Below are 27,544 nucleotides of genomic sequence, written 5' to 3'. Positions count from 1 at the left end.
AAAAAAGGACTCATTATATTAAATGTTATCGATAATATCAAATGGAAATAGGGTGCTGCAGTTCCACAGTGCCTATACGTGATCGCCACTTCTCAGCACACTATTAACAGATCTGTGTGTATTTCTCAGACAAAATGGTGTCTTAGACATGTGGCAGGTAAATTCAGTTTTCAGAACTTACCCCTGACATCTGCACCACAAGAGTGTTTTCAGGAAAGAGGTGATCTCTTTTTATATTATTTTACTTAGTTTTACGTAATGAATGAAGTGTATTAATGATAAAAGTTTTGCTTTAAATTTGTTGATTGCTATTTTAATTGGGATTAATTGTGCTGAATAGGTATTACACTCCCTCCCACTCTTACCACAATCTTAAGTCTTCTATCAGTGTGAAACTTGCTTTTGCAGATCAGTTAAGATTATTTTATCAACCATTTACAAAATGTTTTCCATCTATCATTCAGTCGTCATTAGTGTATTTCTTATCTATTTTGAAATTTCCCCAAAACCTTAATACAATTAGTGTACTGGTTCATAACAGTGTAACTGAAACAGTATTACTTAAAGTTAATGATCTCAATAAAGAAGTAGTTTAATGATCTATTTTAAGTTCACTAGATACAAGAAGCAAAATTCAGTCAAAGGAGTAAATTTTAGTGCCAAAATAAGTCTGTATGATTAAATTTAATATTTATCATTTAACTTTATGAAAGATATAATGTAAGACATTATATTAAGGATATATTAAGGCATTAATATAAGATATAATATATTCTATTTTGCTGGAACAAATATTTGGCCTTGGCTTATACTCCTATACTCTGAAAATTCTTTGCTTTCACAACTCAAATATCCACTATTAGTCCGTTTTCTTTTTCATCTCATATATCTGGAACAGCTCTTCCATACATATTTTTGTTCCTGAATTTTACTTGTTCAAACAACCTCAAAGCATAATCCAGTAGTTAACTGTTAGAACATTTCTATTTCTATCCATTCTTTCTATTTCTATCAAGGTTAAACTTGAAATTTTCTTAGATAAATTTTTAGTTTTGTCTAATTTTTTATTACATCAAATCAGAGCACTTTTTGTTTAGGGGGTTTATAATATTAATACTATTTACTATAATATATAGTTAATACATTAGCCGAAGTAAAAGAAAAAATCTCTTATCAATTTTTACAACCTCTCCTTATTGCTTAATAAAGATCCATCTAGAATCATTATTATAATGTTCATTCATTCATCACATACTGTTCATTATGAGAAGGCTATACCAACACAAATATCTTTAATTAACTGTTAAATGTTTTTTATTATCCAGAGCTTCTAGATCATGGATTTTTTGAACATCTCAGTAAATTTTGTAAATTTAAAAAATATACTGCTAAGTTCTGTACAAGAAAACACCTATTCATAAAAAAATATAAAATTATCTTTGGAGTTGTGTGATTTAGCTTATCAGATTTCAACATTCTGATGAACTAAATTATGCTTATTTTTTAAATTTACTTTGTTGAAATGTTAAGTCTAGTCTTATTCTTTGATTTATTTTTAAATTTAATAATATTATAACTAAAAATGCACAAGAGATTTTGCAAAATTTTTAATAGATTAATTCAAAATACAAAAAAGAAAACAAAGATAAATTAATAAATAGTGAAAAAAATTAGAATAATTCTTCTTGGGTAAGTAGGAACAAAATTAAAATTAATATAAATAAATAATGATAAAATAGAATTTGAAAATATTCATAAAATTCTTAATGATTGATCCTTGGGGGTTATAGAAGTTTTAGAAAAAGGTAAGTCAATTACCTGATGTATATTTAATTTGCTTCTCATATTATCTATGAATGCATATGACCCATTGCACTTGGCATTGGGTTTATTTTGAGACTTTTCAAAAGCTTTTGATCTAATAAATCATGAAATGCTCATAAAACACCAGGAATGTGTAGAATTACTGGAACTAATTCAAAATGGTTTCAATCTTATATTTGTGAATGGTTCCATGCAATCTAGAATTCCTGTTTCAGAGTTAACAGTTGCAAAATAATTTTATTCAGATCGCCTAAAAACACGCATTACCCAGAATCCATCTTTGTTTTTAATATCTATCTATATATTACTGATTTACCCATATAAAACATTATTATTTGCTGATAATGTAAGTCATCCTACAGCAAGTGGAAATTTAAGTGGCTTAAAAAAAAAGTTATAAAAAACAATTCCTGAACTTGAAGATTGGGTAATTAAGAATTGTTTAATTGTTACCACTGACAAAATTTTAATGAAAATGATAACCATCTAAAAGTAAAAATCAATTCTAAACTGGATTTAATAAGGTTCAGTTCAGGAATAACAATTAATTTTCATGGAAGTCATGTAATAGAATTAAAGTCAAATAAGACAATTTACCTCCTCAGACATTCAAAAGCCAATGATTAAAAAAAAAGATTAGTGTGTTTTGAAAATTTTCATTCATTAATTTTACATGGTTGACTTTTGAGAACGTATGAATGACATGTATAAAGCCTAGAGAAATGAGAAGTGTTACAATTGGTCAGCCAGTTGGTGTTTGCTACTCTTTAGGTCAGCTTCTCATGATTTAGATTTAAATCTCATATTTGCTCATCTAGTATTTCATTCAGTTCAACTTCCTTATTAAAATAATTTCTAATATGTTTAAAATTGTAATAATAAAATTAAAACATTATCAGTAGATTAATAAAGAGGTTATAAACCACACAATTTCTTTGATTTTTACTGGACAGCCAGATTTGATTTATTCCAGAACTTGTAAAAACAATAAAATCATCAATAAATAGACCACCAATCCATTAACGCAGTTGAGAAGGAACTATGTATTAGTTCCAAAAGATATATCTCCAAATATTCAGGTTGATTTATTTATTCCAAAAAAGGTTGTACATAGTTTGAGATTTTAAAGTCTTTTTTATGTAATAAAAATATACCAATTAGAATAATTTTGTAGATCTAGCTATGAAGGAGAAAATATTGAAGTGGAAAATAGAGGTTGACAAACAATGCAATAAGCAAGTGGGAAGAACAGCAGTACCTTTAGAAGGGGATGGAAGTATTTGTCGTAACAGAGAGTGTCGCTTAGGAAATGTAATTTCAGATGCATTTATTTACCATGTAAGTTAATATAAATATAAATAAGAAATATAAAATGAAATCTTAGTATTACAATCTTCTAGCCAACTGCTGTAGCCATACTAAATCAATAATAAACTTTTTTAAAATGAGATAATCTTCAAAAAAAAAGGTTTTAAAATAATACTCTTTCAACTTTTTAAATTTCAGCTTTGAAGTTGGTGTCAAATTGAAAGCAAACAGCTTCAAAGAACCTATTAATCGTTAATTGACTTTAAAATATAGATATGTAAAGAATTTATTTAATTATTTTTCTATGTTTTTAAAATTTTTAAATTTGTCTTTTTAATAAAAGATCCTCTTTTATACTTTTTAGCATTTTTTTTTCTAGGGTGTTCAGTATAATCCACATAATGAGGAAACGCTTATTTCTTTTGTACATAGTGGTTCTATTCGTTCCAATATTAACCCACCAGATGGTAAGTAGAAATGTATCAGATAAATGGTTTAAACATATACTAGTTAGCCATCTTATCTAACTTTCTAAAAATGGATAGCATAAGATTTCTTATGGAATACACTATTAAAAAAATCAATAACTTGGCTATCAAAAACCCACGCTTTTGTCTTTTTTGATTAAAAATGGCCTTAAATTTGGTTTTTAAACAACAAAAAGTGTAGACATACATGATGATAAAACTTTAGAATAAACACAAACAAGTATATTTGCATTTCAGTAAACATTTTAAGGGCTTGTTTGTAGCTCCATTGATAGGTTTCTTCACAACTTGATTTGGAGGTTGTCTTCCAATGATTTATTAAAATTCGTTAGCAGCATTTCCTTTCTAAAATAAACTAATTCTTGTCAAAATAAAAAGAAATTAATTTATGCAGTATTTGAGTAAATTATAAGTGTTAATGAAAATAATTTGATTATGTATTTAAATTTCAGGTACTGTAGTAAATAGTAAATGACCAGATATACTTGCTCCAAATAATTCTTAACCACAACCAATAGATAACTGTGTTCCATTCCACGTCGAGCCATCCGGTACTGCGATCTAGTGGGTGCTAGTGCTCACCGGAGAGTTCTGCTCATACTAGCATTCAGCGCTCAAATCTGATCCAAGGCAGTCACATCATACACTTAGTCCGGATGGACTCCATTCTTTGTTTGGATGAATGTTAGCCTTAATGTTTTACTTAATTAAAAATTTTTTATTTTTATATGTCAAGTTATACGTCATGTTACAATTCATTTCATTAACTGTCAAGAAGACAATTCATTAAACCATTATTCAACAAGATGTTGTCTTCATTCATCACCTATGAACATACAGTCCAACCTTGCTCTAAAATCTACCAAACTGTATTCAACTTTTCCTCCATAAAAAAAATATATATATTCTAAAATTGATAAACAAGATGTCAGCCAATTAGTTTTAATGTAATTTACTATTTTTAAATACTTTGGAGTGAATAATTTGATGCAGAAGTTAAAGCATATATTTTAAAATATACAGAAATATTTTTAATGAATATCTTTGACAGTTTTCTCAAAGATGTATGCAGTAAACCTAAAATGTTCTTAAATTCCATAGATTATGTTATAAATGTTTTTTAAATTCATTCATACCATGTTACAAATGTGGTAATAAAAAAAATACATAAATAATAAAATGGATGTAATATGATGGCAATCTTATAATGTCCTGAGCTCCTGGAATGCAATACTATTCATTGGAAGTTATGCCACCAAAAAATAGTATTTATTTATTAGTAATGAGTTAGATGGATGGACAGAAGGAAGCTAAAAAATAGGAAATAAATAACTACAGGACATCATTAATTAAACAGCATTATTTAACTTGTCATCAAATTGAAATATTTATCATTCTGATGTTATCAAAAAAACTGTTTAAATTAATATGTTAAATATCTTCTTACTTTGTGTAAGAAATATGTTTCTAATAGACTAATCATTCTCTGCAGGTTTTACAGAGGTTTGTTTTATTTTTATTGTAGGTAAAATTATTTATGGAGATTTATTATCAGCACTTCCTTTTTCAAATAAACTAATTCTCGTCAAAATAAAAGGAAAATTTCTGTATGAAATATTTGAGCACAGTATAAGTGGTATTGAGAATAATTTGGGCAGGTTTTTGCAGGTTTCAGGTATGAATTAATTTTTTTTTTCTAATTTTACGTTTGTTCTTCAGCTATTATTGAGTGTTACGGCTAACTTCTATACCATTCCTCTTCTTATACATATACAGAGTGTTTGTAAAAAGCATTTCAAGAATTCGGGGGATAGTCCCACATCGAAATAAAGAAAAAAACTTTATATCAACTTATATATGGAAAATGCTTACTTTCCATGCCATTTTGTAGTTTTTAACATAAATATTTATTTCTCAGGAATGATTAATTGTATCGAGCTGAAATTGCGTACCCTCAATGTATAATGCTAGGGTATGTAGAGGATTACTTGTATAAAATAATGAATCTGACATCTCAATCCATTTCAAAATGGTGGCTATGTAAACATTTTAATGTTAATATCTTTGCAACCACTGATTTATTTAAGTGTTATGTTATTCAAAAATACTAAGTGTTTTATGATAAAGAAAATGACACCGCCTTATTTATTCAAATCCGTTCATAAATAACAAAGTAATGGCAAAAATTATTGAAGTAAGTAAATCTTCTAGATTAAAAACCCAGTTTTCATTTCCTCTCAAATAAAATTAAATAACACAATCTCAACTCGAATAATCTTATTAATGTTATCATGTAATAATTTAATAATACTGAAAATATTACAATTCAATAAAACTAAGCGTTTCTGGACATATGTTGATATAAAGTTTTTTGTTTATTTCACCATTCCCGGAATTTTTGAAGCAGTTTTTATAAACAATTTCTATGTATTTATTTAAAAAAATTATAAATAGAAAAGACAATGATATTTTAAGGTGCAGATGAATAATTTTTACCCATATTTTTTTTAAAGATTATGATTTACTGATTATGACAAGTTAATAATAAAATTATCTGAATCAAATTAATAATAGGAGACCTTTTTTGGAACAAAATTAAAAATAGTACAATATTACTTGTATGAAATTAAAATAAGACACTTCTTGAACTGTAAAGAATAAGCTGATTACTTAGCTATTAAGTTGAATTAAAATTATAATTGAATAATTAGTATTAGTAAATGAAAAGTTAATACTTTTGTTACAAGAAATATTTTTATATTTCTACTACTTTTCTCAAAGTTTTGGACTAATGCTTATATTTTAAAATAGGTGTTTTAATCTTAGAGTTAATATATTTAAAGAAAATTAATTACATTTGAGTTCAATATCACAATCTCTCTATTTTTTTAGATGTGTGTATATTCAACCATTAGTAATTTGCATAAGTAAATCCAATAGACACCCAGCATGATTAAACAACATACTACTGAATTTAAGTTCAATTATAATTACAATTTAAAACTGCAATTGCACAGAAAATTTTATCAGAAATGGATCCAACACCTTGAAAAACACTTTTTGAGGCTTGACCTATTTGGAAAACTAAAAACAAGGTTTAAGCTTTACTGTGCCGGTTACCTTTAAGATTGTAGTGGTAATAATGGTATTATGAATATTAATAATAGCATTTGCCATCATGAGATATTTTTCACCAAAAAAAAAGAATCTTGTTGGTGGAATGTCTTGAAAATGTAACTGTACAATACTTGTTTAAGTACAGAAAGTGTAAACATAGAGATACAAAGTAGTTAATCTACTGAGGGTATCTGAAATACTGTTGAAACTACTAAATGGAGGAATAATGTACTGCAACAGGACCTCTTAGGTAGCAAGAAGCCAAACATTGGTTCAGCAATCCATCTCTACCCTGCATGTCAACTGAGATTTTTAAATTTTAATGAGTAATGCATTTGTAATGGGGTAACTTCAAAATACTCAATATTCAGTGTCATTCTAATAAACATTTTATTATGTTATAGTAGTAAATTAATGTTTAAACTAATAATAATTTTATTTTTTGCGGAGGGAGGTGGAAATGCATTTACGCACGGAGTGTCGGGCTCCCGCTGATGGTATTATCCAATCACTCTCAGCAGACTACCGACTAAAACCAACCCCCTTTCTACCAGGACTCAGCTCGGAACCGTTTAACACATTACTTATAGTCGAGTCCTCCTATACTAGCCTGATTAGGTGCTATCTAATTTTCAGGACTATCCAGGTCAACCTTTTTGGCCTGAGAATGTTGCCGACGAATCGGGCTACACTTTTCCAGCTGCTCAGGTCACGGAGCATCATCGCAACTACGTTGTGGGGACTCAGTGCTCCGAGATCAGCCTCTAGTGTCCCTTGATCTGCTGCCCGCCGAGTACACTTGAAAAAGATGTGTTCAGCGTCGTCTCGTACACCGGGGCAATAGAGGCAGTCGAGGGACATCGCTTTCCCTATGACATGGAGGTAAGCGCGGAAGTACCCGTGACTCGTTAAAAATTGGATCATGTAGTACTCCACCTCTCCATGCCACCACTCCGTCCACGGTCTGACCAGAGGGATAAGCCTTGCGGTCCATTGTCCTCTGGTCTCGTAGTCCCAGGTCTCTTGCCATGCGAGGAACGTGCGAGTGCGTTCCTCGTTGGCGATGGTCTGCCGGTCTTCACCTGCCCGTCGCCTCCTGTAGATTACCTGGCGCTCCCTCGCTAAAGTAGCAATGGGTATGACGCCGGCGACCACAAGTACTGCAGGCTCGCAGACCGTCCGATACGCGGAAGCGACTCGCAAGGCTGTGGTGCGTTACACCTACGCGAGCCGCTTCCGGTTTCTTGCAACTCTTAATGCCTGGGCCCACACTTCCGACCCGTATAACAGGATAGAATACACCGTGGACATCTGCAATCGCCGTCTGCTGGCCTTCGGTCCGCCGACATTCGCCATGAGCCGGCGGAGAGCAGTTATGGCTCTCGCAGCTTTGTTGGTGGCTCTACGAAGCTGCTCAGCAAAGCTGAGTTTCCGGTCAATCATCATACCGAGGTACTTTGCGGCCGACTTGGTCTCGACAACCTCTACCCCGATCCGCAGGCAAAATAATAATGCCCTAAGGTAGATGTTGCTCGAGAAATAACTCAATGTGCTGGAGGCCCTGTTAAGGAAATAAGGAAAACCTTTAATGGATTTCATGTGGAGACTATAAATGACGCTCAGTCCCAGAAGATCCTAGGGCTCAAAAATATTGGAGATTTTGTTGTACTCGTCGATCCCTACGGCACGCTCAACAGCTCAAGGAGTGTTGTGGTCTGTCGGTATCTCTTAAATTGTACGGAGCAAGAAATTGTAGAAGAATTGGCACCTCATGGAGTAACAGAGTGTCGCAGATTGAACCTTCAGCCTATCATGTCCTCACTTTTAACCGGCCAACTTTGCCGGAGAAGGTAACAGGAGGAATTCATCGATTGGATGTACGGGCATTTGTCCCACAGCTTATGAGATGCTTCAAGTGCCAACGCTTTGGCCATACCACTCTTAGATGTGAAAAACCGCAAATTTGCGTGTGCGGTGATGAGGTGCATGAAGGAGAGCCATGTAAGGAGCTTCCTACATGTGTCAATTGCAAAGGACAGCATTCATGTAGATCTAGAAACTGTCCTGTCTACAAATACGAAGTAGCTGTGCAGAAAGTAAAAACCCTGCAGAAAGTCAGCTACCTTGAAGCTAAAAAGATAGTAAACGCCCGCAAACCTAAAGCAACAACTTATGCTCAGGCTGCGGTTACTGTTTCTGCCTCTGCCCCAGTTGCTGTCGATGAAAGTCAGCTTATCAACAAACTTGCGCTCACTTTGGCTAGCACGATTGAAAGGATTATAGAAAACAAAATGAAGCCTTTCAGTAGTAAAGAACTTGTCAAGCCAAAGATATTAGTACAACCTCCTGAAGATACATCTTCGAAACCGAAAATTGTTCTTGTACAGAAGAAAACGGACGCCAAGCCAGAAGGCCACGTCCGTCTTAGAGAGAAGAAAGTGGCTGCTTCGCAGACTGTTATGGAGGCTCCCAAGCCTTCTGCAATTGAGGTGGCCTCTAAACCACAACGACCACAAAAAACCACACATTGGAGGCAAGTGTCCGCCCTTCCAGGATCGGTGACCAGTTCGATTCCCGTGTCGGGAGTCGGCCAGGTTTCCGCCTTTCAGTCAGCGCCTGAAACCGGCGCCGACTGAAAGGTCCATCGTCCGTCGTCGTCTGCGGCTTCGGTGGTCTCCCATTCGGAGGCCGGAAGCTATACGGGAGACGACGTTCTCCGTGAACACGAAGCTGTTCGTAATATGAAGAAAAAAAGGAAACAAGGGTGGCCAAAGGTAAACCGAGGCAATAAGTTAATTTAAAATTAACGAGTCGATTGTACAGTGGAATATTAATGGATGTTTGAAAAACATCTATGAGCTCCAACGCTTGGTACATGATGTAGACCCAATTTGTATATATCTGCAAGAAACACATTTCTGCCGAAACTAAAATTTTCAGTTAAGAGGATATGATGTATTTCGGCAAGATCAACCACCAAATATAAGAATTAGAGGTGGAGTAGCCATATTAACATCGACTAGAGCTACCGCCGAAGTTGTTGATCTAAATACAAAGCTACAAGCGGTCGCCATTAGAATGAAGCATCCGTTTCAGGTCACTGTTTGCAGCATATACTTGCCGAATTTTGATTGGAAGGAGGATGACATAGCACGATTAATTTCTCAGCTTCCCCACCTGTTTTACTGGTGGGTGATTTTAATGTTCATAATTCTCTTTGGGAATCGGATCAAGTAAATCCCCGCGGAAGAGAATTGGAAAGATTCCTGATGACTTCTGATCTTATTCTTTTAAACTATGGGTTGAAACTTTTTTCAATGCCAGAGATGGATCGATTTCCTGTATAGATCTTGTACTCATAAGTGGATTGATAGCACTGAGGTACATATTCCATGTTTTAGACGATCTGCATGGAAGCGACCATTTTCCGGTGCAAATTGTAACTGATATTACAAGGTAAAAATATACACCATCTCTAAAAGATGATTGTTTGATAATGCAGATTAGACGAGCTTTACAGCTAAAACGATACTCTCCGAAACAACTGGAGTTATCGGAGCCGATGTCGACGCTATAACTAATGCGATACTTGACTCGGCATCAAGATATTTTCCCAAAACTTCTGGGCAACTTACGAAGCGACCCGTTCCGTGGTGGAACGATGAAATAAGTGAAGCTATAAAAAGAAAGAAAAGAGCGTATAACGCCTTTAAGAAACGTTCTACTATAGATAATCTAATTGTCTTTAAAAAATATAGGGCGTATGCATAACGACTTACGATAGATTCAAAGAAACGATCCTGGCAGCAATACGTGTCATCCATTGACAGAACTACTACTGCATCAGACGTTTGGAGGAAAGTGAAGGCGATTTGTGGACGTAAAAACTTGCTCCCATAACTAGCTTTCAAAATGAAGATGAAGTTAAGGACACTCCAAACGAAATTACAGTTATTAGCAAATCATTTCGAGAAGGCCAGCAAAACGGCTAACTACGATGAAGATTTTCGGACGAAAAAAAGCAGAACTTGAAGGTCTACTAAATTTCAGAACTGAGTATAATTACTCATACAATGTACGCTTTAAAATAGAAGAATTCGTGAAAGTTTTGGAGAAAGCAGGCAACACAGCTGCTGGTCTGGATGAAATCCATTATAACATGATCAGGCAGCTGAATACCACTGCAAAACGCAGATTGCTAGAACTATATAATCAGATATGGCGGGAAAGTACCCAGATAATCTTGGAAAGTACCCGCAGCAGTGGCAAAAAGCACATATTGTTCCAGTACAATAGAAAAATAAAAATTTAACAGATTCCAATAGCTACCGTCCTATTTCTCTGACGTGCGCTATGGGAAAAATACTTGAAAAAATAATTAATAATCGACTCGTTTGGCTTTTAGAAAAGGAAAACCTTATTCTTCACATCAAGCAGGTTTTCTACAATACCATTCTACCACTGATCAAATGATCAACTTGGAGAACATCATATATAATGGCTTTATTACAAGGAAACATTGTATCGGAGTCTTCTTTGATCTTCAGAAGGCTTTTGATATGACCTGGCGACATGGAATAATGCTCCAGATACATGACTGGGGCATTCGTGGCAATCTGACAGTTTTACTCAGCAGCTATATGAATGACCGTACTTTCCAAGTACGCGTCAACAACGAATATTCATCTGAAAAAAGCTTGGAAAATGGCATACTACAAGGTTCGCCGTTGAACGGTATCTTGTTTACGATCGCCATTAATAAATTGATATTAGCTATTCCAGTAGAAATCAGCAAAAGCGCCTATGTTGATGATTTGGCAATTGTGTATGCCAGCAACAAGACAGCTATGGTGAAATACAAATTACAACCAGCGATTAACGCTCTAAATGAAGTTGCGAGGAATAATGGATTACAATTTTCACCAGAAAAAACGTGCTGTGTACACTTCTGTAGGAAGTGAATTCCTCACCATAGTCCTATTTTGACAATCGGCAACAATCCAATATAATATAAGGATAATGTGAGATTTTTAGGACTGGTATTGGATAAATCCCTTACGTGGGGATTACATATGCAGGACTTGAGTGATAGATGCAAAAAGCCCTAAACATTATCAAATGTTTATCGAACAGCAATTGGGGCTCAGATAAAGAAATATTATTGAGACTATGTAAGGCATTGGTTCAATTGAAACTAGACTACGGATGTATTGTATATTCATCTGCTAGGTAGTCGCATTTAAGAAAGATAGACGTAATTCATAATAGCGGAATAAGATATGCGACAGGCGGTTTCCGCACAAGTCCGGCGACTAGTCTAATGTCCGAAACCGGAATAATGCCACTACATTATAGAAGAGAGCTCCTTTTGCTAAGATATGCAGCAAACATATGGGCTTTTCCTGCTCATATACATAACAGACTTTTTAACAACCATCCTTTGGCAGCATTATATGAACATCGTGTTACCTATTCCAGACCAGCCGGAATTAGGTGCCACGAATTAAGAAGAAAACACGAAATTGCTATTCCAGATACATTAGCAATTTATACGAGAGAAATACCGCCATGGCTCTTGCCAGCGGTAAATACAAGGTTGGATCTATCTCAGGAAGAAATAAAAAAGAAGCCAGCAGTGATCATCCAACAGGAATTTTTAGCAGCCGTCAGTAGCTACAAAGAACATTAGAATTTATACTGACGGTTTTAAAACCGAACATGGTGTTGGATGCTCCATGTATGTAAATGGAGAAGCCCATTTTTGGAAACTGCCGGATTTGGCCAGTGTCTATACGACAGAACTTACTGTCATACAGCAAGCTCTTCGGTACACTGAACACAATTGCGAAGAGAGAGTGCTGACATGTTCTGATTCTCTAAGTACACTTGTTGCAATTCGGATCAAGAACACTAAGGATGTCCTAATTGCAAACATCCTGTCCATTTTGTACGTTCTAAATCAATGAAGACAGCGATGCGTATTTGTATGGACTCCAGGGCATGCTGGTATTACTGGAAATGAAAGCGCAGACGAAGCTGCCAGAAAGGCAACGGTCTGCAATGTTTTGGATGCAATTCCTGTACGGGTGGCAGATGTCAAAATCTGTCTAACATAATAAGAAACAAGTGGAATACTAATTGGAGGAGTTTAAATACAAAATTAAACTCAGTCTAAACTTCTCCATATAAATGGAAAAGCGACGTAAAGTTGACTCGTCGGGAACATGTGGCTATGACCAGACTTAGAATCAGTCACACGCGAATAACAAATTCATATTTGTTAACCGGCGAAGAAAGACTAATGTGCGGTGTTTGTAATAAAACACTTACAATTAAGCATATAATGAAAGAGTGTACCATATATGAGGACCTCAGAGAGAGATTCCGGCTAAGGAATGATGTTGCTGCTGATTTGGAAAATGGAAATGAAGAAAAAATAGTTTCTTATTTACACGCCCGTGGACTTCTTAAAAGTCTGTAAAAATGAAAATTTAAAGCTGTATTAAACAAACTCAAAGGGGTAGCTTTTATATATATAAGGGAGTCTCGAAGCGCGGCACATATAGTGACGGGAGGTAGCCCTCTTGCCTAGACTGCCTGGGCTCGCCTGCATGCAAGAGCAGGGGAGTCGGGGTGTGTCCAATGATGGCATGGGTGACCCTCAAGGGTGGATTGAGGGCGCGAGGCTATGGGTATGCACAATGCATGCCTGTAGCCAAGTAGGTCAGGACCAGGAAGGGCAGCCTCCTCGCCGAGGGGCTTTTTAGCCATGCTGTACAGTTGTCAGATTGCTCTTATGACGCTGGGAGGATCCCGATGCGTTACGTCCTATGGGACTGTTTATAGGGGGGAATCAACTGCCATGGCATCCTGGGACGACTGACATGCTTCTTAACGGCCGTTCTGGTCACCCCGAGGGTGCTTAAATAAATAAATGAGACAGGTAGAAGGATATAATGGTATTGTAAAGACTTAAATTTTCCATTTATGTACTTTGTGTTATTTTCTCAAATTTTAAGGTCGGAGCCTTTTACACCCCATAAGTGTAGTATATTGTTGTGGATTAATGTTTTGTGTATTTTGTGGTTTTAAATAAAAATGTAAGAGCCCTTTACACCCTTACATATGACATCCCTGATGGTGATACTAACCTCTTTTTAAGAATGTGACGCGGGCTAATGACCTTAGCAGTCGATGCCTGTAAAACACAAAAAAAAAATAATTATAATACTCAGTTACAAGAGTTAAAATATTATTAAAACTAATAACACTTAATTTGTGGTTTACTATGATAGCTAAAATTTTATAAACATTACAACTGTTTTTAATATTATTATTATTTGTAACAGTAATTTGTTCAATAATTTCTTTATTGTAATATTTCAGTGTTGAGGATTTTTTCTTGTCATTTCAGTACATATGGATGAATAGCATAATGTGTACAATTGGATTAGTTGTTAGTTGGTAACTGATTATTTGATAACTTTTCTTTTGGTTCTTGTAGAATAGTAAGATTATGTTAAGTAGTCATAACATAATCTTACCAATTTCCAGTTTAAAATTTTTTTGTCAAAGAAAGGAATAACTGACTTTTCTATTATTAAGTTTAATCTCAAAAATATAAATAAGTTTATACCAGTACTTCTAAATAAAAAGTTATTTCATTTCAGGTTTAAAAGTTAAATATGATGTAAAAAAACCTGTTGGTCACAGAGTAAAATCAATCAACATAGTATGCAAGGAATGTCCACCAGATCAGTATAAACCTGTAATACATACTGAAGAATATGAAGTTGTAACAGTTGATAACATTTTAAATGGGAAAGATGATTTTACCATATTAAAAAATAATCATTATATATTAGTCAAATATGGTAAGTGGAAAGAAATATATCACCAATAATTGGAGTAGAAATAGTGATTATTAATGGTAGATATATATAAAGAAAGAGCTATTTTGTAATACGAATCATTTTACCAAAAGAGAGCTCTGAGTTTAATGCTGCTGCCCTCACATACCTTTAGCTCATTCATATACTAATCACCCATAAAAATTAATTGAGCAGTAATTTTTTATTTAGGTAAGATGTCTTACTACAAGATAATGCATTTAAAAGCAATTGAACAAATTTATTTTCTAAAAGATCTTTTGTATTGTGTCACTAGAGAAACAGAATGGTTTTTGGAGAGGACATGATAAGTTATTTAAATCATAAAAAATGGATAACTTAATTTTGAATTAGCGTATTTTGTTAATGATTAGTAAAATTTTTAGAAAGATCAATCAATATTTAATGTTTAATCATAATCCAATTTTATACATATTCAATGAAGTCTTTGACGGAAAAAACTGTTTAATTTCATTTTTTATTATGATTAGAAAATAATAGTAACTTTTTAATGATTTCCTGTATAGGTTAAAGAAAAAAAGTTTCATATTAAATATAAGTTAATACAGCTTTAACCGTAAATTTCAAAGAACTATCTTTCATAATTTAATAGAGGAAAAAATTGATGTACCATTTAAAATTTATTGAAGCTGATTTGTTATTTCTATTAATGAAGTATTAATTTTAATTATGCTCTGTAAACTACAATATGTATATCTATGTCTTATTGAAAGTTGGTTTATAATACAAATCAAAACATTATTTTGATCACTGTTTGAAGTCTTATTTATTGGAAATGTTGGAATGAGGTTTCTCTTAATCTCTCTTTCACTTTCCATACATATCTATTCTTTGTTGTTATAAAAAAATTATTAAGTCTTTGTAAACAAAACAGAGAATAAATAATAATTATTTTCTAACAGAAAATTTACATGTTTGTTTAGTATATATATTTTATTTAATTAAAAAAATTCATAGCAGATTATTTAATAAAAAAAAAGGCCTCTCCTTACAACTTGATTATTCTCTAGAATCTCATGGAGTAGCATTCTGTTAAATGAATTATGTGAGTTAAAGTACAATATTAACAGCTAAAGCTATATCTAATAAATTAATTCCTTTAGAATGTTGAATTTAAGCAACAATGGGTACAGTCTTGTTGCATGATGTTCAAATCTATTAGTAGCTCATGACCTTAAAAGTCAATGTCAAATCAAATTTATATATATATATATATATTTTGTATATACATGGCTGTGTAAAATTGAAATATGAAATACAGAAATAGTAATAGTTGAATGAAAAGAAAACCTTAAAAAAGCTATTCAAGCTATGTAAAAAATATAAATAATAAGTGATTACCCAGCAGTCCAAGGCTAGCAATACATCAGAACTTTTTGTGAAAATATACTTCATGTTGTGCAGTAAAGGCTTATTCATAAGAATTAATAAACTGTTTTATTTTTTATTAAGAACTTGGACATGTATACATATGTTTTAATGAGCAAAATGAGATGAATGAAATGATATTATAGATAAGATACGTATGATTGGCAATGGTGTTTGTCAAAAGTAGCAATAGAGTAATGTGGCTGCTGGTTATCAATATTATCATTGTATTAATAAATTAATTGTCATTTTAATACAAATTGAATTTTTCATTCACTCATGGACACATACATACATACACACACACACACACACCCACACTCAAATGTGTTGTTAGTAACAACACATTTTTAAAGAATCGATAGTAATAACATCAGCTTAGACCTGTATGAGAACAGCAGAACTAATCACTGAGGATGGTTGCAACGACGTCTAAAACATTTAAAAAAAACATTTTATTGTACAATTTAGTTTGGCATGTTGTTACAGAAGTTTAAATTTCAAACAACTGATCCTTCTTTCACTGTTAAAATTCACTATGTTAAAATAGTATGTCAAAATGTAAGTACTCTTAAGGTAACTATGTTTTACTGCATGGCATCAACAAAAGAACAGAAAATGATGGAACTGATTCAGCTGTTTTTTTACTACCCAGTTTAAATTTAGGCCATGCAGTGGGAGCTGCCAAATTAGATATCAGAAACTGCAGTAACTGATTAAATTTTTTCCTTATTGGTATTTTTGCTTTCCTTATTATTTCATGTAATTTATTATCCTTGTTTGTTATACAAGATATTGTATCAGTGTGCCACAACTAAGTCTAATTCACCAAAGTTATTTCAAAATTTCGGTAATATGAGTGCCGTAATTCCTATATTTAATTGCTATTGAACTTTAGCAACTGATTTTAAACAATGATTAAATATTCATGTAATTTTCTGCTAATTGGATAATTTCCTTAGATTTCCTGTACTAACTGCAAAATTTTATTCATTGAAGTGTAAATATTAATTTTAAATTACTGATTAATTTACCACAGATTATCACCAAATGGTAATGTATTTGACTTTTTGTATTTATTACTGTTCATTGACATTTGTTAACAATAAATAAAATTTTTACATATCAAATTAGATTGATATAGATTTACATGTATGCATATAAATGCTACACTTGTGTATGTGCTGTATGATGCATTTTTGATAATGTTTTTATATGATGACATGGTTGTACAATCTCATGCACATACACATTTTCTTATATCTTTTAATAAATTTCAAAAAAGTGGATACTCTCAATTTGACCCATTTTAATATTTTATTTTTATTATATAAATGTTCACATTTTACCCTTCCCCAAATGGACCAGTTTTGATGATTTTTTAATTTTAAAGCAAAGGCTTCACAACTAACTAGCAATCCAGTTAACTGTGATTTTTTTGAGTTTTCTAAATTACTTAAGTGGAAGAGTTTTTAAATTAAAAATTACACTGAATATAAACAAACACTTTGAAGATTAGTTTTGCCATTGTCATTACTTAATAAATGATTGTTACATTTTGATATATAGCCTGGTTTAATTCTGATAGTCAAAGTATTTTCATCCAAATTCAAGAAAATCAGTTAAAATTTATGAGTAAAACAGTAATACACATTCCTGCAACCCAGAGAACCTAAGATTATACTTGTTAGCAGTATATTTATGTTGTTTTCAGCATTCTTTCACATATTTTAACCAAGACACGCCTTAGTGTTTCTCACCTTAGCGTTCCTTTCAAACTCTTTTTTTCCTACAGACAGCATTCTATGTTAGTGTAGCAATATTTTAAATCAAAGTTGATTTAAAAAATATAAAATAAAATTTGAGACTTTCTTTAATATCTATCCACTGGCTTATTTAATATGAAGCTTCTAACTTGAGTATATGTATTTTCTGAATTGACTGTAAATATCTGAACAGCTGTATTCATAATGTGTTAATTTCTCTAGCAGTAGCCATGTAGGCAGAAGTAAGGTAATTAATTGTGAATAGACAATTACCTATTTTTCAATTGAAGCAGTTAGGAGATTTATTTCTTATACTACAACTGCGTTATGAACTTTAAATATGTCTCAAAGTTTATAGCATATGGTTCAGCAGCTACAACAAAACTCAATTTGAAGCTGTCAATTTTAGACATATTTAGAAGTAAAGCAGATATCCAGTTATGTACTGCAAGTTTCTACCTCTTAAGAAAGTGAAATAAGTTTAAATTAATAAATATAAGCAAGAGGTAGATACTTTAAAAACTAATGAATTTAAAAGGCAGGTTAGTTGCAGATCAATGATAACTTAGTAAATAACAGTATGGGAAACAAAAAACTGATGCAGCAAATAGCCTGAAAAAAGAGGTAGAATTTTAAATACATTTAAACAATAAAATTAACTATAAATCAATCAAACAGTAATAATAACTTAAGTAAAAAGAGTAATTTGTAGAATGAATGTATTTAAAAAATAAAATAAAATATTTATTATATCAAATTACTAATTTAAACTAAACAAATGGAAGTAGTAAACAAAATAAAAATAAAAAGACTCATAAACGCAAAGTTTTATTGTTCACCAATAGTCAGACTGGAGACTTTCTGAAGGTTTCTCCAGGCATAGAGACATATCTTCTCAGTAATATTAATGCACTCGCAATAATTAAACCAGATGCAGAAGTGAAAACTTGTTATTATTAGGTAGTATAAATTCTACCCAAGATACGATATCAGATTATGTAATCATAGATGATTGTAATAATATTAAATAATTTTTACCTTGCTAGTTAACTGTGTTAAAGGCTTTTTTAATAAGGAACAATTCACAAAAGTTAATGTAACATCTGTATAATAAAGAAGAAAATTACACGTATAAGGAGTGAGGGTGGGAGGAAAAAGGAAAGAAACGTATCAAAATTGGGCATTGTTTTTAGAGCATTTTGGTTTATCTAAGGATCAAGTTTTTGTAATTCTGCTTTTGATGAGGAAAATAAAGATCTTGGCTATTAAATTATTCTGACCTAAATTCATATTCAATCTTAAATCATGGTATAACAGAACTGTATTAAGGGACTAACATTAATAACTGCTTACATTCTACAAACTCTAATTGGTAAAGTTAGAAAATAAATTTTAACTCTATTTATAATTATTAACGCCAATGTTGCTGAACCAGTAACCAGCTGTAGTAAGAAGAGCCTCATTTTCATTCACAAATAAATGTAAACCTTTAATAAGGAATAAATTAATTTTATATTGAATTCTGAATTAAAGTTGATTGCCAGTGCATTGGAAAAAAATTTGTGTTATTCAAATAATATAATTGTATAGACTATTGATTCTCAAAATTTTTCGCCCACCACCCACATTGAGAATCAAAAATGTTCTAGCACCCAAAATTTTTAAACTTACCATCTGTTAAAAATAATAATTGCAATCACTATTTTTAAGATGTGCTCTTAAAAACAGCAATTCCAATTATTGTTTTTAAACGTGGCATTCCTATTAATGAGTTGAAACTCAGAAATAGGATATGGCCTTCTACTTCTACTGTCACCCTTAAAGCCTCCAGGCTCCCACAAGGGGGCGTTATCGCACACTTTGAGAACGAATGGTATAGGCCATAAATGAATATTCCACTGTCCTTTGATGTTTTCAAAAAAAAAAATTGATTTAATTTTTAAAAATCAGTCGCATAATCCACACAGGGATATTATAATAATTTTTATTTATTTTTTTTTTTTTTATTGCGGAGGGAGGTGGAAATGTATTTACGCACGGAGTGTCGGGCTCCCGCTGATAGTATTATCCAATCACTATCAGCAGACTACCGACTAAAACCACCACCCTTTTTACCAAGACTCGACCCGGAACCGTTTAACACATTACTTCCTGTCGAGTCCTCCTATACTAGCCTGATTAGGTGCTACCTAATTTTCAGGACTATCCAGGTCAACCTTTTTGGCTCTGAGAATGTAGCCGACGAATCGGCTACACTCTCTCAGCTGCTTAGGTCACGGAGCATCATCGCAACTACGTTGTGGGGACTCAGTGCTCCGAAATCCACCTCTAGTGTCCCTCGATCTGCTGCCCGCCGAGCACACTTGAAAAAGATGTGTTCAGCGTCGTCCCGTACATCGGGGCAATACAGGCAGTCGGGGTACGGCGCTTTCCCTATGACATGGAGGTAAGCGCGGAAGTACCCGTGACCCGTTAAAAATTGGGTCATGTAGTACTCCACCTCTCCATGCCACCACTCCGTCCACGGTCTGACTAGAGGGATAAGCCTTGCGGTCCATCGTCCTCTGGTTTCGTAGTCCCAGGTCTCTTGCCATGCGAGGAACGTGCGAGTGCGTTCCTCGATGGCAATGGTCACCCGGTCTTCGCCTGCCCGTCGCCTCCTGTAGATCACCTGGCGCTCCCTCGCTAAAGTAGCAATGGGTATGACGCCGGCGACCACAAGTACTGCAGGCTCGGAGACTCGCAGCCGCTTTGTCTAATTAATAATATGGACAAGGCGGTCGAGAAGATGGTGGCGGGCAGATTGCTAGAAGAAGTGGATGACAGCTTACATACTGACGGGGGCGTACATCCCTACATGCCCTGCAGCATGTAGTCTCTTGGGCTCAGAGAAACAGAAAAACAGAGAAACAGAGAAACAGGTACATGGCGAACCAGACGGATGCCGCTAATGATTTCACTTGACGTGCGTAATGCTTTTGTGTCTGTTCTCTGGGATTCTATAATGGCTGCTTTTTCTGCCAGAGACGTTAGCAATTATTTAAGGCGTCAGATTGGTGAATTCTTGGGAGGACGATGGATGATGGCTGACACGTTGGACGTTCCGATGGAGTGCGGCCTTAGTCGGCGAGTTCCTCAGGGTTTGGTCTTGGGTCCCCTGCTGTGGCTCATAGTTTATGACGGGGCCTTGCTTCTTCCACTGCCCGCCGATACTGAGGTTATAGTCTCTGCTGACGACCTCTTCGTCCTGGATAGCGGCAGAACTGAGAGGGAGCTGGAAGAGAAGGGAAACCTGGTGTTGCAGACTGTCAATGAATGGTTAAGGAATCACGGCATGGAATTATCTATAGGTACATGCAAATATATCTTATTCATTGGTCGACGGGTGATCAGAGATTTGGACTTGCGAATGGGAGGTCAGTCACTACAGAGGAAGCCATGTATGCAGTATCTAGGAGTACAGTTGGACAAGGGTCTGCTTTTTCACCAACATGTCGTGGATAGATATGATAGAGCAGGTAAAATGGTCCGGGCACTAAATGCTCTCCTAGCAGGACATCCCAACCTCAGAGAGGAAGACACCTAGCTTATGATGCTTCCGGTCGCCCCCCCCCCCACCAGGGTCATAACTGTGATGGGCTTTAAGAGAGTCGTCTTTTGCACTCTAAATTTTTACATCCCATAGTAATAAACCAGGCTTTGTTGGGACGTCACCTTGATGTAAATGCCTCAGAATACATTTACATAAGTGATTTTTAAACTCAGCTTTTGCCTTCGCTGTAGGCCTCGTCCAGACATCTTGAATGTCCTATATTGATTGTTGTCCTCTGAACTAGCACCTACAATGACAGTGGACTTGAAACACTGCCAATTTGAATCAACTAATAAAAAGCTACTATTTTAATACCAGTACATGTCTGGAAGCAAACTAATTTTTTGGTGGTTTTGATCTGCAGTTTACTGGGCTATGTTTCAGCTTCTCTGCCATTTGACTGTGTGTTTGTGTGTTTTTTGTAACAGTACTAACATGAGTTTTATCGTTCATACTAAATTAGATTAAATAATAATGCTACTTGAGTTTGTTTAATACGATTCTTTTTGTTCTTTTTTTATAGAAGTTACAGACTTTGAAGCTGTATTAAATTATTTAAAAGCTAATTCTCCAGTTAGTCCAAAAATTCAAGGAAGAATTGAGTTTGTAAATGAACATTATTAATTAAAGAAGTGAATGAAATATGTTAAATGATGTGACAGAGATAAATGTAAAATAGAACTTCAGTTATTCAAAATTAAAAAAAAATTATTATTCATTACTGACTACTTATTTAATCCTGATTATCTGAAAATTTTGTAGCCTATGACAGGAAAAGATGAAATCACACAAAACACTTGCTTTTTAAGGTAAATAAGCCAAATTTAAAGTACAATGGAGCCATTTTTATAAAATTCATGTATTAAGAAAGATAAAGAAGAGTAGTTAACAACTTTTAATAACAAATCAAAAAATTACTTAATTTATGTAATTTGTTTAAAGATGGTCTTTTAGAAGAGTTGTGCAAAAGCACAAAATTCAAAAAGATCAACAAACTCAAAATAATTTATTTAGAAAGAATTTATTTTTCATTTTTAATATAATTTATTCGATTTATTGATCATATGTATATAATATAATTAAACTATTTTAAAAACTGACATCTTTAAAAATTGTTCCTCTTTCCAAATACATTAGTATAAGAGTGTGGAGTATAGGAGTGTGGAGATTTTACACTTTTAACTGCCATGACAAAACAACCTTTCAAGATGTACAGCATAACTGCTGTGTCTTCTGGTTCAACTGTCAGTGTGAGTGTCAGATACCGTCACATTTCACTACATTTTACTGGCACAATGTGTGATATTACAACAATTTTAAAAGGCCTTGTATAACATAACTATCCTAGTATGTATATATATATATATGTGCGTGCGTGCGTGTGTGCGTGCGCGTGATTGTGATATTACATCCACGACAAAACAATCTTTTGAAGCCTTGTACAGTGTAACTGCAACACTGAGTGTGTGATACTCCAACGATCTTTCTAGATGGTGTATTTCAGTAGCATGTAAAACTAACAGTGTATGATGTTTAACTGCTGTCGATTGTAGTAATAGGAACTGTATAAACTACATATCTATCTATTCACTGAATTTGCCATTGTAAAAATTCTGCTTTTATGTCACCTTCCTTACATATTTAATCATTGTAATGACAACTGTATATCCTAATATACATTTCTCTTACATACAAAACTAACTGCTTGTGTTGGTTAGCTGTTGTTGGATGCTGTAGTAGGAACTGTATACTTGGCATGTTTAGTCATGGTAATAACCTTTCCATTTGTTTAACATTTTCTCCTTCTGCTAGACATTGTGATCAACAATGAAAAAATAAACCAGTGGGTGATTATTCTTTATAAATTTAATATCATATGTTTTAAATGCCAATTACTTTCTTTGATTAAAGTGTTTATAAAACATTTGTTGACCCTGCCATAAAAAATAAATACACAAGTTGCAATAGATCTGTCAGACCTCCTCAACTCTCCAAGTGGGAATGTTTAGTGTTTGGCCTTGTAGAATCGAATCTTTTAAGAAGTCCCCGATGAATACAGATGGGACTTGAGGGATTATGATGTTAGCTTCCAACAAACTGGCTGAAGAATACTGCGTGGTGGGTGTATCAGAGACATTATCAGCTATGAGTAGGTCTGTATACCATTACATTTATAGGATGGGCGAGCTAAGTCACGGCAATGTAAAATATTATATAGCGTTCTGCATTGTGGTGGAAAAAACCATCAGTGGTTACCAAGAGGTAATAACCGATACTCCTAAATTTCATAGCAATCACCGTGAACTACTTGCTGCTACGAATATAAACTGTAAGAAATAATATGAGTCTGCAGTTGAACTTATAAACAGAAAGTTCCAGCAATGGCGTAACAAAGGTAGTGGCTGGCAGCTGAGAGGTTTCCTGTGGTTAGATCTTGAATATAAACAGATGGCTCTATGAAATCATAAAATATAAGGTAGCAACATTTCATTATCCCCTAAAATAGTTCACATATTCGTCCCTAAATGAAGCTTGCGACGCAGTGCCTTTTAACAGGTACAATGCATAAGGATATGTGCACTGTTAGTTGGCAGTCGCAGCAAGAACAAAGAGGTGCATCTGTTTGCATCATCAGATATCCATGATGAGCCTAGTGTTCCCTATTCATAAACAGTAGATAATAACCTCCTCTTGAGGTTATTTCTGCATGGAGCTCCACAGTGAAATAGTGTTCTTAACTGGATGAAGTTTATTGTTCATGGTATTCTTCAATTCACTTTGCTACTCATCATCAACTACCCTCTTCAGGAGACAGACAAGATCGTTAGAAGTAATGCTATTGGTAAATGTAAGCTGAAAACAAGCCTTTTTGTGCTGTACTATCTGTGCACTCATTGCCTGAAATTCCCATATGGCTAGGGTTACAGCAGAACTCCACTGTTGTATTATGGCTAGTCATTTGCGAAACAACGAAATGAATCTTACAGACAACAGAATGTCTGGAGTGCATGTCATTAATCAACTGTAAGGCATTCATGGAATCTGAGCAAACAACAATTTGTCGATATTTTGGGCTAATTATATAGAAGGCCTTTTAATGGCATATAGTTCTGCAATGAAAATACTGGTGATGCTGAGAAGGCCAAACATGCATGTTCTGTTGCCAACCACAAAATCACAACCAGCATAATTAACGTTTCTAGAGTCGTACGTATAAAGTGTAACATCAGGATTCATGCTATTAATAATATTATAAAATTCATTTTGTAAGATTTGTATTTTTTTTATTATACTGACAAAAATCAAATAGGTAATTAACGAGAGAAGGCTGCCAAGGGAGGTAATAACAGTAAGGACTGGAGGTTATTGTATATTTAGAGCTGAGAAAAGGTGGTGAGCTCTAATGTCTAGTGGAGCAGTAGATGTCGGATGTTCTTAGTATCGAACCAGATGTTTATTAGAAAACACCGCATCAAACGCTGGATGATTTTTTTCACTTTAATACGAGCTATGTAAGTCCAAATCATTTGATTTCGTTCTTTCAAAAGGGATTGCTTACCACTTTCCACCAGTAGACTTACCACAGGGTTTGAACAAAAACCACCTGAACAAGATGGATGAATGAATGATGGACGTAATCTAACATATTAAGAGCGGTGTACTGACCGGAGGAATAAGCCACACAGGCGTAGTCCAAGCGGGAACGTACTAGAGCTCGGTAGAAGCGTAAAATGCAAATTCGATCAGCTCCCCATCGAGTATTAGATAAAACTCTCAGCATGTCCAATAAACATTTTACCTTCAGCTCCTTTAAATATGTTACCCACGTTAGTAATTTGTCAAACCACAATCCTAGAAATCTAACAATCAGTGTGCTGCTTCAACTGGTTCACCATATAAAAACAATGAGGGTCAGTATTTTCCCTTGCGTGAAAAACAGATGCATTTCGTTTTCTCCAGAGAAATTGTGAATCCAATCGTTTTACATCATGATTCTAAACGGGTTTGGTTAGCTGGCATTTCTCCCGCCACCACCCCATTCGGTCGCCCTAGAGCATAGACCAAATGTTCCATGCCAAAAAACGGCTACTGGCGCAGTAGCCGTTTCAGAGGCACTCTGAAACAGATTTGCGACCTCGTTTTCCTAATGCTCCAAGTGAGCTCCTAACTTGCGTGAGCGGTTAAGCTGGGTGCCGTACAGCACCCGCTTTATGTGTCCCTACCGCTCACTTGTCACATTAAAACTAGATCGAGGAGGCGCACTCCTTGTTACAAATTAAAAACTATCAAGTTATAAATTAAAAAGACGGCAATTTAAGCCGCCACGCCTCGGTCGCTGTTTGCCAGCTAGTGCCTGTCCACCATTTAAAGCGCTTGGAGCTTATTACTGGCTGATGGCAGCCATTATTTCAAGGAAGACTTCCCACAGACATGCTACAGGAATCAATAAAACCAATTTAAATTAACCAATCTAACGATGTTGGTTGCACATCGCAATCTCATCGAGGAACTCCCACACGGTCCGACAATGCGGCTCACGCCACATCGACTCGTCGTTTATGAGCGGCCAGTTTTCCCCCTGACCTCTAAGTTCCAGGGTGGCTCGGTCTCTGGCCCCCCCAAAGAGCAGGGCAGTCGAACATTAGATGTTCGTTCGACTGGACCTCCCCGCAGACACACAACTCATCAGCTGCTAGGCGAAACCTAAACAGATATTGCATCAAATTCACATGGTTGGTGAGCACTTGGGCACCCGCCGCCCTTAAAAATGAACTCGAGGCATACCATCCCCCCAGATCCTGTATAAATCTATACAGAGATCTTCCCTTAGTCGTGGTGTGCCATTCATGCTGCCCTGCCTCCATCGCGAGGCTCCAAAGCCTCTTCCGCAGGCGGGAAATGGGCAACTGTTCGAAATTTAGACCCGGTGAATTGTGATAGCCGTTCCGTTCCGGTTCTAGCCCGGCCCGAAACCGCATCCCAAATACCTCGGTTTCCCGACCTCTTCGCAACTTCCACATGGCTGCTCGAACTTTCACCACTAAATCGATTGGGAGAGCCTTTCCCAATACGGTAGTAGCCTCGTAGGAGGTTGTTTTAAAAACACCAGTGCATACAATTAAGGATCTGCGCTGGGCACTCCTTAAATTTTGAAGCAGTGCTCTATTTCTATCCAACCTGTGCGCCCAAACTGGCGCCGCATATGCGATCATACTCTCGAAGACACCTCGGTACACCAAGTACATTTGGCAACCAGACAGCCCGTGGTCTTTCCGAGCAATCCTTCTAAGTTTGTGCATCACAGAGACAGCGTCCGCCACAACTTGTCATCAAACAAAACACCTAGGTACTTATGAACCCTTACTCGGCTGATTACACAGCCTTTATACTTAATGTGGGGGTTTCGACTGCATGATAATTTGTCTGCGCCCTTCAGAAGCATAAACTTCGTCTTGGGCACAGAAATCTTTAAATTTTGTATGTCCATCCAACCTTCGGCGGTTGACAAAGCTGTATGCGCTCTGCTTTCTAGCCTACGGTACTGGAGCTAAAACTAAATACAACCGGATTCGCCCAGGTACCCAGAGAACATCGTTCGAGACTCATTACGCAGAGCCATTCATCCATCGGCACGATAGTTTCCATTTTGGGTTACGGTAGCGTTTCGTAAGATGTCGCAACACCACCGAGTGTAAGTGTAAGAAGAAATAGTGCAGGATGATGTTGTGTAGTAACTACACTATTACAACATTACACTACACATATATATAACATTACAACATACCCTTACTCAACTGTTGAGTAAGGATATATGTTGTAATTTGTGTAGTATTCTTGGTTTAGTATATGTGTTTACAGTAAAGTGTTCTGCAGTTCTGTGTGTAGTGGGAAGTTAAGATGCAGAGGCTAGTGCCATGTGGTCACTAACCTCGAAAATCTTAAAGAGTAAGACGCCCCGTCGGGGACATAAACCGTATTTGCTTTTCTTTCGTTTTTCTTCTATAGTAGCATGACGTTCCCGCTGTTTTCAATAGGTTCTTGTCAGTTGGTGACAGTATTATTAGTAACTATAAAACTTCAACCAGTATTCGCAACTGTTGTAGTTCAGGATGATGATACTTGGGTCGCTGAATATCTGATAAAATACAAATATCTGAAAAAAGTTAATCA

General features: G+C 34.9%; 1 protein-coding gene across 2 annotated transcripts in view; it reads left to right on the top strand.

Annotated features, from left to right (window-relative positions):
- Positions 1-22,075, top strand: part of LOC142320339 (5'-nucleotidase-like) — a 39,476-nt gene extending 17,401 nt beyond the window's left edge. Inside the window, exons 6-10 of one of the 2 annotated variants that reach the window (XM_075358047.1) lie at positions 2,999-3,162; positions 3,512-3,599; positions 5,146-5,295; positions 14,408-14,611; positions 21,897-22,075. In XM_075358047.1, coding sequence (XP_075214162.1) covers positions 2,999-3,162; positions 3,512-3,599; positions 5,146-5,295; positions 14,408-14,611; positions 21,897-21,997 — 707 coding nt within the window. In that variant the 3' untranslated portion in view covers positions 21,998-22,075. The remainder of the gene's footprint in view (positions 1-2,998; positions 3,163-3,511; positions 3,600-5,145; positions 5,296-14,407; positions 14,612-21,896) is intronic. The other variant, XM_075358054.1, reaches the window with a different exon arrangement.
- Positions 22,076-27,544: the final 5,469 nt, after the last annotated feature.

This window comes from Lycorma delicatula, chromosome 1, assembly GCF_047948215.1.
Source record: "Lycorma delicatula isolate Av1 chromosome 1, ASM4794821v1, whole genome shotgun sequence".
NCBI classification, from domain to species: domain Eukaryota; kingdom Metazoa; phylum Arthropoda; class Insecta; order Hemiptera; family Fulgoridae; genus Lycorma; species Lycorma delicatula.
This window is presented reverse-complemented; position numbering and strand designations above follow the sequence as displayed.